This window comes from Eumetopias jubatus, unplaced genomic scaffold, assembly GCF_037043125.1.
Source record: "Eumetopias jubatus isolate StellerSeaLion01/CBP00866 unplaced genomic scaffold, mEumJub1_p1.0 scaffold_15, whole genome shotgun sequence".
Lineage (NCBI taxonomy): Eukaryota > Metazoa > Chordata > Mammalia > Carnivora > Otariidae > Eumetopias > Eumetopias jubatus.
This window is the reverse complement of record NW_028274821.1, coordinates 31,908,440-31,922,415: the sequence shown is the minus strand read 5'-3', so window position 1 is coordinate 31,922,415 and position 13,976 is coordinate 31,908,440. Positions and strand designations below refer to the sequence as shown.

Below are 13,976 nucleotides of genomic sequence, written 5' to 3'. Positions count from 1 at the left end.
AGGAGACTTTTGGCAATGTCTGAAGACATTTTTGGTTATTGAAGAGGTGGTACTGCCACTTAATGGATAGAGGCCAGCAATGCTCCCCAAAATATCCTACATTACAGTGATCCTATAATGCAAATGATTACCCCCCCTGCAACAAAAATTGTCTAGCCTCAAATGTCAGTTGTGTGGAAATTGCAAAACCCTAGCATAAGCCTGTATTTGCTAAGGGCCCTATTCTCTCACTTTGTCTGCTGCTGCCAGTTTACTATGGGGAGAAAACAAGTTGATGTTTTTGAAAGTTAGGTAGAAATCAGTGAAATCAGATACCTGATCCCATAATTGGGAATACTTTTTTAGATCATATACTTCTAATTCAGACTGGTGAATTTTATGAATGTTAGTATTAACCTTTACCCTTTATAAGTCCATCAGACAGTTAAAAAAAATTCTTGACTTTATATCCAACTGTTTTCAATTTATTATGATTTATGGCCTCTCAAATATGTTCATCATTTACCTTTATCTTCCTTTGTATAGGAAATGAAGAAGTTACAAATAACATGATTATATATGTATTTTCTCTATTTGTTTTTAGAAAGATGATGCAATATATCCTTAAAAAGTAAAGATATAGTAAGTAATAGAGATAAATAGAAAAATGTAGTCAGGTTATGTTTAAAACTTACATGAAATTATATGGACCCCCAAAACATAATTGCATATAGTATAAGCTAATATAGGACAAAGAGACTATTTATACATTACTCTTACTTTCTATCACCTATAACAGAAATTTTATTATGATGAAGGATTATAGGATTTTTCCCTCCTCTCCATTCCGTATCCATTTGTTCACAGTGAAGCATCAAATCAAAATTATTTTACAGCTCACTGTTTAGAGTACAAAATCTATTTTACTTGAGTATAAGAAGTATCAGGTACATGCAGAGTCCTGAATATGCCCTAATTAACTTTATTTAATGGCTTTTCTTGTAGATAGTTGTAATAATCTCTAAATTATCCTTAAAATTAGTTTTTTTTAAGTTTATTACAATTACATCATTATATATGTCATTTTTTTTTTAAGATTTTATTTATTTATTTGACAGAGAGAGGAGAGAGAGAGAGCACAAGCAGGGGGGGCAGCAGTCGGAGGGAAGGGGAGAAGCAGTCTCCCCACTGAGTAGGGAGCCTGACACGGGGCTCCATCCCACGACCCTGGGATTCATGACCTGAGCCGAAGGCAGATGCTTAGCTGACTGAGCCATCCAGGTGCCCCTATATCATTTTCTTATTCTAGATTTTCTGGTCAACTACTGGTTAACAAAACAAAACAATCTCAGCTGTGGGGGGAAAATCACTTTGTCTTTAGCCATATTTAAAGTTTTTAAAAAATTAAAACACACTTTTGGAAGGCCTGCACAATAGATAAAATAAGCTTCTTTACCTATCTTAGTTACAGATTCAAGTCTTATTCATAAGGCAAGTATTTCCTCAGTGTATTCTGTGTGTTATGTGTAGTACCAGGAACTTGGTAGGGATCTGAAATTAAAACAAAGTCCTTATCCTCAAAGAATTCACTAAAGAGTTTAAAATTTTATCCCCAACCCTGGGGATAAATTTTAATCTAGGTGAGTTGGGCTATCTTCTGTCCTTTTATAAAAGACTTAATCTTTTCTTTTCAATGAAAGCAGCGTTTGGAAGTCAACAAACACTCCAGACACTTGCTCACTTCCTTTAATTATATGTTTATATGTTTGGGAATAGGGTGGAGGGGTAGGTAACATTGCATTTTATGAAGAATCAAATGGTAACTGACATGCCCAAAATAATAGGAAAAAAAAGCTAGATGACAGGAAATGTGAACCAGAGCAATATATGACTGGTAAGACAAAGCTTCAATCAGTTAATCACTGAATTATCTAAGAGTGTATTATCCACATTTATTTATGATAAATCTTGTTCCTTGGGTATTTTTTAACATTTAATAACTACTCAGCTAAGAACAGGATTTTAACCCTTGTTAAATGTTTCTAAATGCTCAATGTTTCTACTTACTACAATTTGGCATAGTTTGAATCCCATTAGGGAAACTTTCATAAAAAGAATTATTTGAGGGGCACCCTGGGTGGCTCAGTCGGTTAAGTGGCTGCCTTTGGCTCAGGTCATGATCCCAGTTCCTGGGATTGAGCCCTGCCAGCCCTGCCTCTGGCTCCCTGCTCAGCGGGGAGTCTGCTTCTCCCTCTCCCTCTGCTCCTCTCCACCAGCCCCTCCCCCACTTGTGCTCTTTCTCTCTCAAATATATAAATAAATTATTTTTTTGAAAAAAAGAAATATAGATCATAAAGTTGAACAGTGCTTGAGAGTCACTGTATTAAAATGTAACACAATAACTTGTTCATAATGATGACTCAAATCATCGAGAGTTAAATTTTTATTCATCATGTGTTCAGGAAATCTGGAAGACATATTTCTCTCAATTAAAAAAAAAATTGCATCTAAGGAGATGCAATTTAACCTCAGATTAATGCAATTAAGGATGCAAGTTAGGGTGCCTGGGTGGCTCAGTCGGTTAAGCGGCTGCCTTCGGCTCAGGTCATGATCCCAGGGTCCTGGGATCGAGCCCCATGTCCAGCTCCCTGCTCAGCAGAGAGCCTGCTTCTCCCTCTCCCTCTGCCTGCCACTCTGCCTACTTGTGCTCTCTATCTCTCTGTCAAATAAATAAATAAAATCTTTAAAAAAAAAAAAAGGATGCAAGTTAACCTCAGTTAACTAAGAAATTTACTTATGTAGTTTGAATACTTTCTATGGGCCCACTCTGTGCTAGGCTTTGTGATAGAGCCTGAGAAAGTGAAAGTAAGTAGGACACTGTCCTTGCTCTTAAGATATTCCCAATCTTCATGTCACTTACATGGAATTTTTGTGCTCCAGTGATACCAAACATAGCATTACTTAGTGATTCAGATTGTGCAGTGAATTGCTTGGGAACCCACCTTTCTGTTATATCAGGTATAGATTTGATCAAATGTCAATTTATTTGCTACCACCAATTTATAGAAAAGGGTCAAATTCAAATACTTAGCCAGGGACACCTGGGTGGCTGTCAGTTAAGCAGCTGCCTTCAGCTCAGGTCATGATCCTTGGGGTCCTGGGATCCAGCCCCACATCAGGCTTCTTGCTCAGTGGGGAGTCTGCTTCTTCCTCTCCCTCTGCCTGCCACTCCCCCTGCTTATGCGTGTGCGCTCTCTCTCTCTCTCTCTCTCTCTGTCAAATAAATAAAATCTTAAAAAAAAAAATCAAATACTTAGCCAGTGGTTAATTTCCAGTTCAGGATTCTTTCTTCTTTGTAAATGAAAGTGGTTGTATACCATTAGTGCATATATATATAGTTAGATTTTCTTCCCCACTAGTAGTAACTGCCTTACTAGGAATATGATCTGTCATTCACTTTTTTTTATTCTTTTTTTTATTTTATTTTATTATTATGTTATGTTAATCACCATACATTACATCATTAGTTTTTGATGTAGTGTTCCATGATTCATTGTTTGCGTATAACACCCAGTGCTCCATTCAATACGTGCCCTCTTTAATACCCATCACCAGACTAACCCATCCCCCCACACTCCTCCCCTCTAGAACCCTCAGTTTGTTTCTCAGAGTCCATAGTCTCTCATGGTTCGTCTCCCCCTCCGATTCCCCCCCTTCATTTTTCCCTTCCTACTATCTTCTTTTTTTTTTTAACATATAATGTCATCCACATTTTCCTCTCTACAGAGCTAAATGACATCAAAATTTGCAATAAATTCTAATAATTGATATAGTTTGTTTTCATGTTTTCTAGTTAAATGCTAATTTAGAAATATAATGGAAATATTCAGTGTGGGATGCCTAAAGTACAAATGCTTTCCTTTTCTATTAAATTAATCTCAAGTGAAAATGGATGAGAGAAAATACTAGCATGTGATAGTTCATATTAGAACCTCTGGCACTGTTAAAGTCACTTTTAATTTTTCCCATGTTAATATGTATACATTTCACTATACTGTCAAAGTAGCACTTTTTCAAGGGACTGTATACCAACAAAATGAATGTAATGTTTTACCCCTAAAACTGAATATGCAGGAATATATGAGTATGGTGATAGTTTCTTTAGGTAAGAAAGAAAAAAGTGAATACTACTTTTAATATTATTTAGACTAAGGAGAATGTCAAATAATTGGTTTACTAATGTACTTAATTATAGTTAATTTGATTTGTGCTATATTTTTATACATATGAGTTTAAATTATTTACAAGCTATCTTCAGATACTGCTAGTGATTTTAAATGAGACATCTTTGTGTATCAATCTGTGTGGCTTTTCTCAAAGTTATTTTCATTTTATTTGAAAAGTGAGATACATTGTTATATAATCCCTTTTCCACAATAAGATTTATGTGACAAGAGCCAAGCCTGTAACAAAAAATATCTTGTTATATGATCCAGTTTCTGTGAGCTAACATTTATAAGTGAAAGTGTACCAAAAAATGGCATTGATACTTTTGTTATATACATCTTGTTTTTGTACTGTTCTTAATAAAAATGTTTTTACTATCTCCACAGTAATGGTGCTAACCCTCTCAATTTATAAAAGCATTCTTTGTATATTTATATATGATTTTATTTTTCTTCATAGAGCTGTTGATAGCTATTTTGTTTTCATATAATGTTATAAGAAGATCTATATAAGTAACAGGATGGTTTGTGTAAATAAGTTACTTTCACCTAAGTTTAACATTCAAAGCATCTAAATTTATTAAAATGTATAAAATATGTCCATGATGATAAGACATGTAAGAAACCTGGAATTTATTTGTTTTCCTTTTTTTCTTCCTTTTAGGTGTCCAATGTCTCCAGCATCAGTAGATTGCCAACTCCCTGTCCTTGCAACACCCCAGCCAGCATTATGCTAGTTCTGTCATACCCATCCCCGATTACTGCAGCAGAATGGAATCGTTCTTTAGTTGTAAGGTAAGTTTCCCTCCCCACTCATTTCACACGCATAGACTCAGCTTTTCATTTTACAATATTGTGTAGTTTTGTAAGTTTTTTTAAACTTTCTTTTTCCATATGGTTCCTTAGGTCATTAATGTATCATATTCAAAAACTTATAAAACTGCATAATATAATAAAAGTCTTCTCTTGTGACCATAGACCAGCTTCTTTTTGTAGTAATCCCCATGAGGTTATAAAACCTCCGTTGTTTGACATTTGGGGCATCTCATGGAAAGGGAGCTGGCAATCTGCAGCTGCTGTGGACATTGGATGAGAAAGTATTGAAAGGTAAGCTTCAGATTTAGACCATATTGTATGCCTTTGGTTCCATGGTATATGCTTGAATTCATACTTTACATTAAACTTTATAGTAAATTCATAAAAGAAAAATACTACTCTCTTCTTTAAAGTGACCTGCAGTAAATGTTTGCATTATTAAGTTCACATAATACATTGGGATTATCTTAGAAGATAATTTTTATCTCTGAAAATAGTGAGAATTCTAATATTGAATGAGATATTAAAAGAAAATAATATTAAATGAAAACAGTTCATTTATCCCCATTTTCACATACTTGTTAGTAAAACAAAGCTATTGCTAGCTTTTAGCTTATTAAATATATTTTTTTGAGAAATGGTTATAACACTGTTCCACAAATGGCCTATACTAATCCTTCTCCCTGCTGTCTTTGATTCTATATTGATTACTACAGATAAAGATTATAAGAGCTTTCTGATTTTTATTATATCCATATTCTTTCTTATTCATTTGAAGAATGGGGAATGTGCTGTGTTCCTTGTTTTTAAATTCACTTTTAAACTTTAGAACACTATAATTTTAAGTACTATTTTAAGCAAATGAAAATAAGTTTTATAGATTTTAGTTTTTGCATTACAGAGACACCTGCATATAAAGATAAGTACTTAACGCAATACAATCTTTTGTTCTTTAGGAATTGTCTGAGTGTAGACGAATTGGGACAGCATTATATAGTGGAAGGAGAGTTAGATTTTAACATTCAGAAGACTAGAATTCTAACTGAAAATCTGCTTCTATCTACAAGTACTTCCCTGTGATTCACCGAGCCAATTTCCTTCTGTAAAATTATGTTCTTCTCATTCCCTTCAGCTTTAATAATTTTATCCTAGAAGAAACACAGTAGTTGTTCTCAGATTTTCCTTTCTGTGTATATAAATAAAATTAATAAATCAGAAAAGCTAATGTTAGCTTTTAGTTAATGAACTGATTTAAATTCAGGAAATAATTTGATTTTACATAGATTCTTACATTAGACCCAAGTTAAGGCAGATCATTGCCATCTCTAACTTCTTTTAAAAATTCATAACTTTTTTTCTGTTTACACTAGTCTCATTGTATACTGTGACACTCCAAGACCACCACTAGGTAGAAGGGGACATGTTGTTTTAATTCCATTTGGGTTGTATTGACCAAAGAAGATGGTAAATGATATAGGCAGTATGAGTTTCTTTTTTACTGTCAAGTGGATAAACACTTTACCTAAAATACCAGTCCCAGAGCAGTGATTCTGAACTTCTTAAATATGTATGTCCCCTTTTGGTAAACATAAAAACTGTGGACACACATACCCCATGACAGGATATAGTGATATCCTTCATTGAGGTCATTGTATTCTTTATATGTGTCCTCTAGTTTTTATCAGTCTTTACTTTCTGTAATTTCTGTTATAAGAATAATATACTTTTTGTTTTCCAAACACAAAATGATTAAATATGCATTTTAAAATAATGAAATGCTATACCATCACTACCCAAGTTGAGAACATACAATATAAAGAAAGGGAAGAAGTCCAAAAAACATATATAAAGTTAGAAGGCCATAGACATTTTTAAACAGGTTAGTGGATAAGACAGAAATATAGGAAAGTTAGAAATCTATTCTCTGATTAATATTTATGATCCCTTCTCTATATATAGTTGGCTAGTTCAGTAATATATTTTCTGGGCATTAGATTAATTAAAATTTAGTAATCAAAATAAAATCAGAAGATAAAAATCTTCTAATCTTTTTAAAACTCTTTTGTACAAAAATCAATGCAGTAATTTAGTAGAAAACAAACACAGCTGACAGATGTCTTGAAATAATGACATTCAGCTACACAGACTCCTCTCCCTGTGCCTCAGTCTACCCAGTCCCAAGGTCTGATAATACTGCTAGTCCTTCTGCATTCCCCACACCATCACCACTACACTAATCCAGATAGCAGCCATACTGCCCAGGTTAATTCTGTATCTGCCATTCTTCCCCTATAACCCTCAGTTACAAAGAATTCAGATGCCTAGTGCTCTCTAGTCTTTTAACATTTTTCCAATTAATTATACTACAGAGGTGATATAATTAATTACTCACACCTTTCCTCTTTCTGATTTCTTTAGCTGAGGAAAAGTTTATTCTCACCATTTCATTTTTGAGCCAAGTTGTAGTTGAAAAGTAGAGAAATAATGTTGATGTGCCCTGTTAAAAGGAAAAAAAATCTCTATTACCTTTTTTTTTTTTTTTACTGGAACAGAATGCTACCTCATTCCGCACATGATTTTAGGTTGACTGTCATCTGCCTTTTCATCTTCCTCACTTAGCTCTCCCTAGAGGAAAATATTATTTATTGTTTAATAGTTTTATTTTCATGGGTTAGAATAAGCACTTTATACTCTCACCTAGCTTTTTTTGGGGGGTGGTGGGAAACAAACTTTTGAGGTATAACTTACTGTTAAGTTGGGTCCTTTGAGAAAGCATTTGACAAGAGGGAAGGTCTGTCTAGGTTATTATATGAAATAATTACTTTCCTTGAAATTTTTTTCACAATATTATCATTTGTCATGCCATTAAGAAGACACAAGAATTAGTTATTGAGCCTAGGTTCCATATTCATTACGTGCACATACATATATACTTCCACATCTTCCTACTCTTCAAATAAAAAATTTAAAAACCTCAGAGGTAGAAATGTAGTCATTTATTTCTACAGGCATAAACGTTTTGTTGATTTAAAGCACAAAATGTTGGGGGAGTAGGAACTATACTATTAATCATTTATGTTTGTGGCTAAAATTTCACATAGATAAAATTTCACATTTCAGTGAATGAAATGTTGAAAGTTTTAGATATATGTAAAATTGGAAAATTTATGCACCGATTTAAAATATATTTTGTGGGGCGCCTGGGTGGCTCAGTCATTAAGCATCTGCCTTTGGCTCAGATCATGATGCCAGGGTCCTGGGATCGAGCCCCGTATCGGGCTCCCTGCTCAGTGGGAAACCTGCTTCTCCCTCTCCCATTCCCCTTGCTTGTGTTCCCTCTCTTGCTGTGTCTCTCGGTGTCAAATAAATAAATAAAATCTTTAAAAAAATAAAATAAAATAAAATACATTTTGTTCTAGGGAGTAGTTTTTCTTTTTTCCATTTTTTCTTTTGTTTTTGGTGGGAGTGGTTTTATTTTTCTGACTTAATGTTCTACACGTGCAAATTAACTGAACAGTTTCTATGAGATGAAGTCTAATTTTCGCATGTTAAATGTGACCCACAATATATATAGTTGTGTGTTTTTTGTTATAAAAGAAAAAAACGAGTGGACTAAATGGTATGTGAATTATATCTCAAAAAAAAAAAAAAAATACAACATGGTTATATAACAATAAATGAAGATGGTGGTGATGTTGATAGGTATACACTATAACATTGTGGGGAAGTGGGGAGTTGGCTACCTAAAGATAAAACTTCTATAAACTTATTGTTCCTATGGTATTTGAATAATTTTATGGGTACTGAAGTATATTTTTATTAGAGGTTTTTATAACATGTCAGATTGAATTATGTGATACAGCTTTTAAGAGGTGGTGTTGTAGTTCTAGGAACTTCTAGTTTTAAGAAAGACTTCAGCATCAGGTAGATCTAGGTTCAGGTCATGGGACCTTAAACAAGTCATTTAATCTCTCTGAGCCTTAGTTTTATCATTTGTTAAGTGAGACTAAAATGCACATACATTAGAGGGTTTTCATAACTGCTTGAGTAATGTATGCTTTCATGCTCACACAACCCCTTCCTTCCTCCCCTCTTCCTTACCTTCCTCCCTCCCCTTCCCTCCCTCCCTTTCCCCCTCTAGATATAGATCTATGAATGAAATACTTAGTATAATACTTAGCAAATGGAGAGAGGGGTATCAGTAATTATTAACTCTTACTGTAGCTATAGCATTATATTATTGAAAATTATGACCATTTATCTGCTTGATTGTGCTGGAAACATTTTTAAGTACAACAATTGTAAAATTTCCTAAGGAAGTCTGTTAAGACTGCTTTTGGATATAACAATCCTTTTTTTCTCTTTTTCTCCACTCTTTGGGATGGATGATTACAAAAACTTTACAGAAGTGAGCTTATCAGTTACATGTTTAGTGAATTTATATATATGTTTGTATTTTTACATGTATTTATTAAAATATTTATAATTGACCCAATTAAAAACTTAAAAAATTTTTGTCTCCTTATTTGATTAAATAGGTTTTAGATTTCTCCTATAGAATTGCGAATCTTTAAAATATTACAAATAAGATTTATTTCAGGATATTTTCCCCCTTTACAGCCTTCTAAAGAAGACATACTCATTTGATGGGTATTGGCATTTCATTTTGTGTTTACTCAGAAAATAAGGCTTGACATTCACTTTTAGATTAAATCTAAAGGATTTACTTTAACATTGTGTTTTTAGGGCAAATGGTATCATCGGAGGCAAGCTGTAAAAGAATTGCATGGAACGTTGATACGCCTTTTAAATGAATTGCTGCCATGGGAACCAAAGTTGATGAAAGCTTTTCAAAGAAACCGGTAATTTAAGCTTTATAATCTGTTTTACCTATTTTAGGGCTCTTAATTTATGATTATGGAAAGATGTCCTGGAATCATTTTGTAATTTTCCCTTGATTTATAATTCAGGAGATATTTTTGAGTCCCTACTCTGTTCAAGGCACTTCTAAGCCCTGAAAAAGTAGGGTTGATTAAATAAAACCCTATTTGTGACTTATATTTCTCTTCTTTTTTCCTACTGTGGTAAAATGGACAAACAAAATTTGCCCTCTTAACCAGTTTTAAGTGTATAGTTCACTGGTATTAAATACATTCATAATGAATGTTATTATTACACCATCTATCTCCTGAACTCTTCGTCTTGTAAAACTGAAACTCTTTATCCATTAAATAACTCCCCATTCTCCTTCTTCCCAGCCCCTGGCAATCACCATTCTACTTTCTGTCTATATGATTTGACTACTCTTAAGTACCTCGTATAATGTACAATATTTAAGGTTTTGTGACGGTCTTATTTCACTTAGCATATTTTAAGGGTTCATCCATATTGTAACATATGTCAGAATTTCCTTCCTTTTTAAGGCTATGTGGTATTTCATTGTATGCATATACCACATTTTGCTTATTCATTTATCTACCAGTGGACACGTGTGGTTTTCGTGTTTTAGCTATTACGAATAATGTTGCTGTGAGCATGGGTGTGCAGATACCTCTTCAGGATACTGCTTTCAGTTCTTTTGGTTTATACTTTGAAGTGGAATTGCTGGATAATATGGTAATTCTATTTTTAATTTTTTAAAGAACCACCATAGTCTTTTCCACAGTGTCTGTACAATTTTCCATTCCCACCAACAGGATCCCAGTTTCTCCACCTCCTCACCAACATTTGTTATTTTGTCTTTGTTTTTTTTATAGTAGCCATCCTAATGAATGCTAGGTGGTATATTGTACTTTTGATTTGTATTTACCTAATGATAAGTGATATTGTGTATCTTCTTATGTGCTTACTGGTTATTTATATATCTTTGGAGAAATGAATATTCAAGTTTTTTGCTCATTTTTGAATCAGTTTGTTGAATTTTTTTGTTGATTTTTAGGAGTTCTCTATATATTCTGGCTATTCCAATCCCTTATTTGCAAATATTTTGTTCCATTCTATGTGTTACCTTTCGGTTTTGTTGATAGTGCCCTTGATGAACAATTTTTAAAATTTCCATGAAGTCCAGTTTCTTTGTTTTTTATTATTGCTTGTGCCTTTAGTGTCGTTCCCAAGAAATCATTAGTAAGTTTAGTAGTAAGTTTTGAAACCAAGAAGTGTGAGCATTCCAGCTTTGTTTTTATTTTTCAAGATCATTTTAGCTGTTTGAGGTCCCTTGAGATGCCATATGAATTTTAGGATAAGTTTTTCTATTCCATAACAAATATCATTGGGATTTTGATAGGGATTGCAGTGAATCTGTAGAGCACTTTGGATAGTATTGACATCCTCGAAATATTAAGTCTTCCAATCCATGAATATGGGATGTGTTTTCATTTATTTAGTCATCTTTAATTACTCTCCAGTGTTTTGTAGCTTTCACTGTACAAGTCCTTCACATCCTTGATTAATTCCAAAGTATTCTATTCTTTTTGATGCTATTAAAAACAGAATTGTTTCAAGTTGCTTTTCAGATTGATTGTTGTTACTATAGAAATGCAGCTGATTCTTGTGTGTTGCCTTTGTATCCTGCTACTTGCTGAACTCATTTATTCTAACAATTTTTTGTGTGGAATCTTTAAGGTTTTCTACATATAAGATCATGTCATCTAAAAAGAGATTATTTTTTTCTTTCCAATTTGGATGCCTTTTCTTTTTTCTTGCCTAATGCTTGGTCTAGAACTTTCAGTACAATGTTGAATAGAAGTAGCAAAAGTGAGCATCCTTGCCTTGTTCCCAAACTTATAAGGAAAAGATTTCAGTCTTTTACCATTGAATGTGATGTTCACTATGGGTTTTTCTTGTGTGGCTTTTCTTATGTTGAGATAGTTTCCTTCTATTCCTAGTTTGTTGAGTAATTTTATCATGAAAGGATGTGGGATTTTGTCATGCTTTTTCTGCAGTTGAGATAATCATGTGGTTTCTTCACTTTATTATGTTAATGTAGTATATGACATTAATCAATTTTCATATGTTGGACTATCCTTTATTCTAGGAATAAATCTCATTTTGTTATGGTGTATAATCCTTTCAGTATGCTGCAGAATTTGATTTGCTTATATTTTGTTGACCCACTCTGGCATCTTGCCATGCTCCCCCAGATCAGTATCTCTTATCTTATGGGAAGATGGCAGAGTGGGTAGACCCTAAGCTCACACTGTCCCATGTTTACAACTAGATACCATCCACATCCAAGTCAATAAACCAGAGAGCAGTCTGAAGACTGGCAGAACAAACTCCACAACTAAATATAGAGAAGAAGCTGCATCTGAAAGTTTAGGAAGGTCAGAAAGGCAGAGGGAGGCTGCCCGCAGGAGGGAGGGAGCTGTGCATGCGGAGAGGACAGAGAAACAGGCACTTGTACCAGGGAACTCATATGGGAAAGACTAATCCCCAAAATGTTTGGCTTTAAAAACCAGAGGGGCTGAATTCTATGAGTTTGTAAAACCAGTGGAAATTGGAGCTTGTAGCTTTAAAAGTCTGCTGACTCAGCACTGGGTGAGCCAGGAGGGAAAGTGATAGCTGGGTTGCTGCCCTTAAAGAGACAGCAGCCTGTGCGGAGAGGCAACATAAAATAGGCAGTTCACACACCATGGGCAAGCAGGAGACAGATTTGTTCATACTGATTTCAGAGCATGTTGGTGGACTTCTCTGAAAATGAGGGAACTGGCAGGCACCATTTTCCTCCCCCAGGCCCCAGCATAACCATAAACTCCCTATGGGAGAAGAGGCTGCACAGATATTTGTAGCCTGGACCCAGGGCTCAGGGCAAATTTTGTTAAAGCTGCCCATGTGACCCTCCCAGACTCTGGGTTTATACCTGATGGGGTTTTGGAATATAGGTGAGATTCAGTGGGGTGGAGTCCAGAGCCAAGGACCAAGAAAGAATTCTTGAGACATCTTTGGTGCAAAATGGTGGTTTATTAAAGCACAGGGATAGGACCTCTGGGCAGCAAGAGCTGCTGCCCCAGGGTTGTGAGGGGTGGCTGATTATATACTATGGGGTTGGGAGAGGTAAGGAAAAAGGGAGGTTTCAAAAGGATTTTCATATGTTAAAGAAGACTCAACAGGATACCAGAGGCCTTCCCATTGTCAAGTTAAGGTTTTTCCCTCTACCAAGGCATTAACATGCAAATAGTTGGGAACTTCCAGGAGGAACATTATACTCTGCCTGCTTCAAGTATCTGTCAATGGGCTGCAGATTATAAGGACATTTAATTGTATCTACATTTCCTTCTGGAAGCTAGGTTATTGATAGAAATGAGTTCTTGTAGATTGCTAAGACATTTGTAAACTGAGGGAAACTCAGATCTTGCAGGATTGTGATCTCTATAGGTTAACTGTTTTTCCTTTCCTTAGCTTTAGGGCAGCCAGGAGTGCCTGAGGAATGTCACATATATCCCATGGGGGTTGGGGGTCATGGGGTGTCAGTTTCTGCTTTGTCCTTAGCTTGCCTTCTGTTCCCTCATCATACCTACTGCTGCGGGCCATCCCCAGCCATTGTCATAACGCTCTCCAACAGCTTCACATCCCCAGCAGCCACAGCACTTTGGGAGATCTGGCATAAGACTAGTGAGTGGCCCAAGGCAACTTAGCTAACACCAGTAACCGTTCCCAAGTTCCCTGGTGGGCATGTCCCCCTCAGAACTTGTCTGCCTGAGTCTCACTAACACCATAGGGTAAGCACATCCCACAACAGGTAGAGGGTCAGTGCAGATGACTGCACTGAAAGGAAAAGTGACTCAGACACAACAGCAGGATGTAAGCAACACACATAGGATACTCTCCTGAAGTGCCAGTTTCTGGTAAACAGGGGACACTGCACTGCAGGGGACTCTAGGACCTCCCCTTCATGAAGTCACTTTTTTCAAGAGCAGATGACATAGCTGACTTTCTTAACAGAGAGAAACAGACACA

At 35.2% G+C, this 13,976-nt stretch overlaps 1 protein-coding gene across 4 annotated transcripts in view; it reads left to right on the top strand.

The window, feature by feature from the left end:
- The window catches only part of LOC148162376 (putative bromodomain-containing protein 10), a 125,792-nt gene extending 115,914 nt beyond the window's left edge, over window positions 1-9,878 (top strand). For 2 of the 4 annotated variants that reach the window (XM_088019161.1, XM_088019158.1), the window contains 3 exons: window positions 4,870-5,000; window positions 5,184-5,312; window positions 9,768-9,852. In XM_088019161.1, coding sequence (XP_087875287.1) covers window positions 4,870-5,000; window positions 5,184-5,298 — 246 coding nt within the window. In that variant the 3' untranslated portion in view covers window positions 5,299-5,312; window positions 9,768-9,852. Of the gene's footprint in view, window positions 1-4,869; window positions 5,001-5,183; window positions 5,313-9,767 lie in introns of all 4 variants that reach the window. The other 2 variants (XM_088019159.1, XM_088019160.1) reach the window with 2 other exon arrangements.
- Window positions 9,879-13,976: the final 4,098 nt, after the last annotated feature.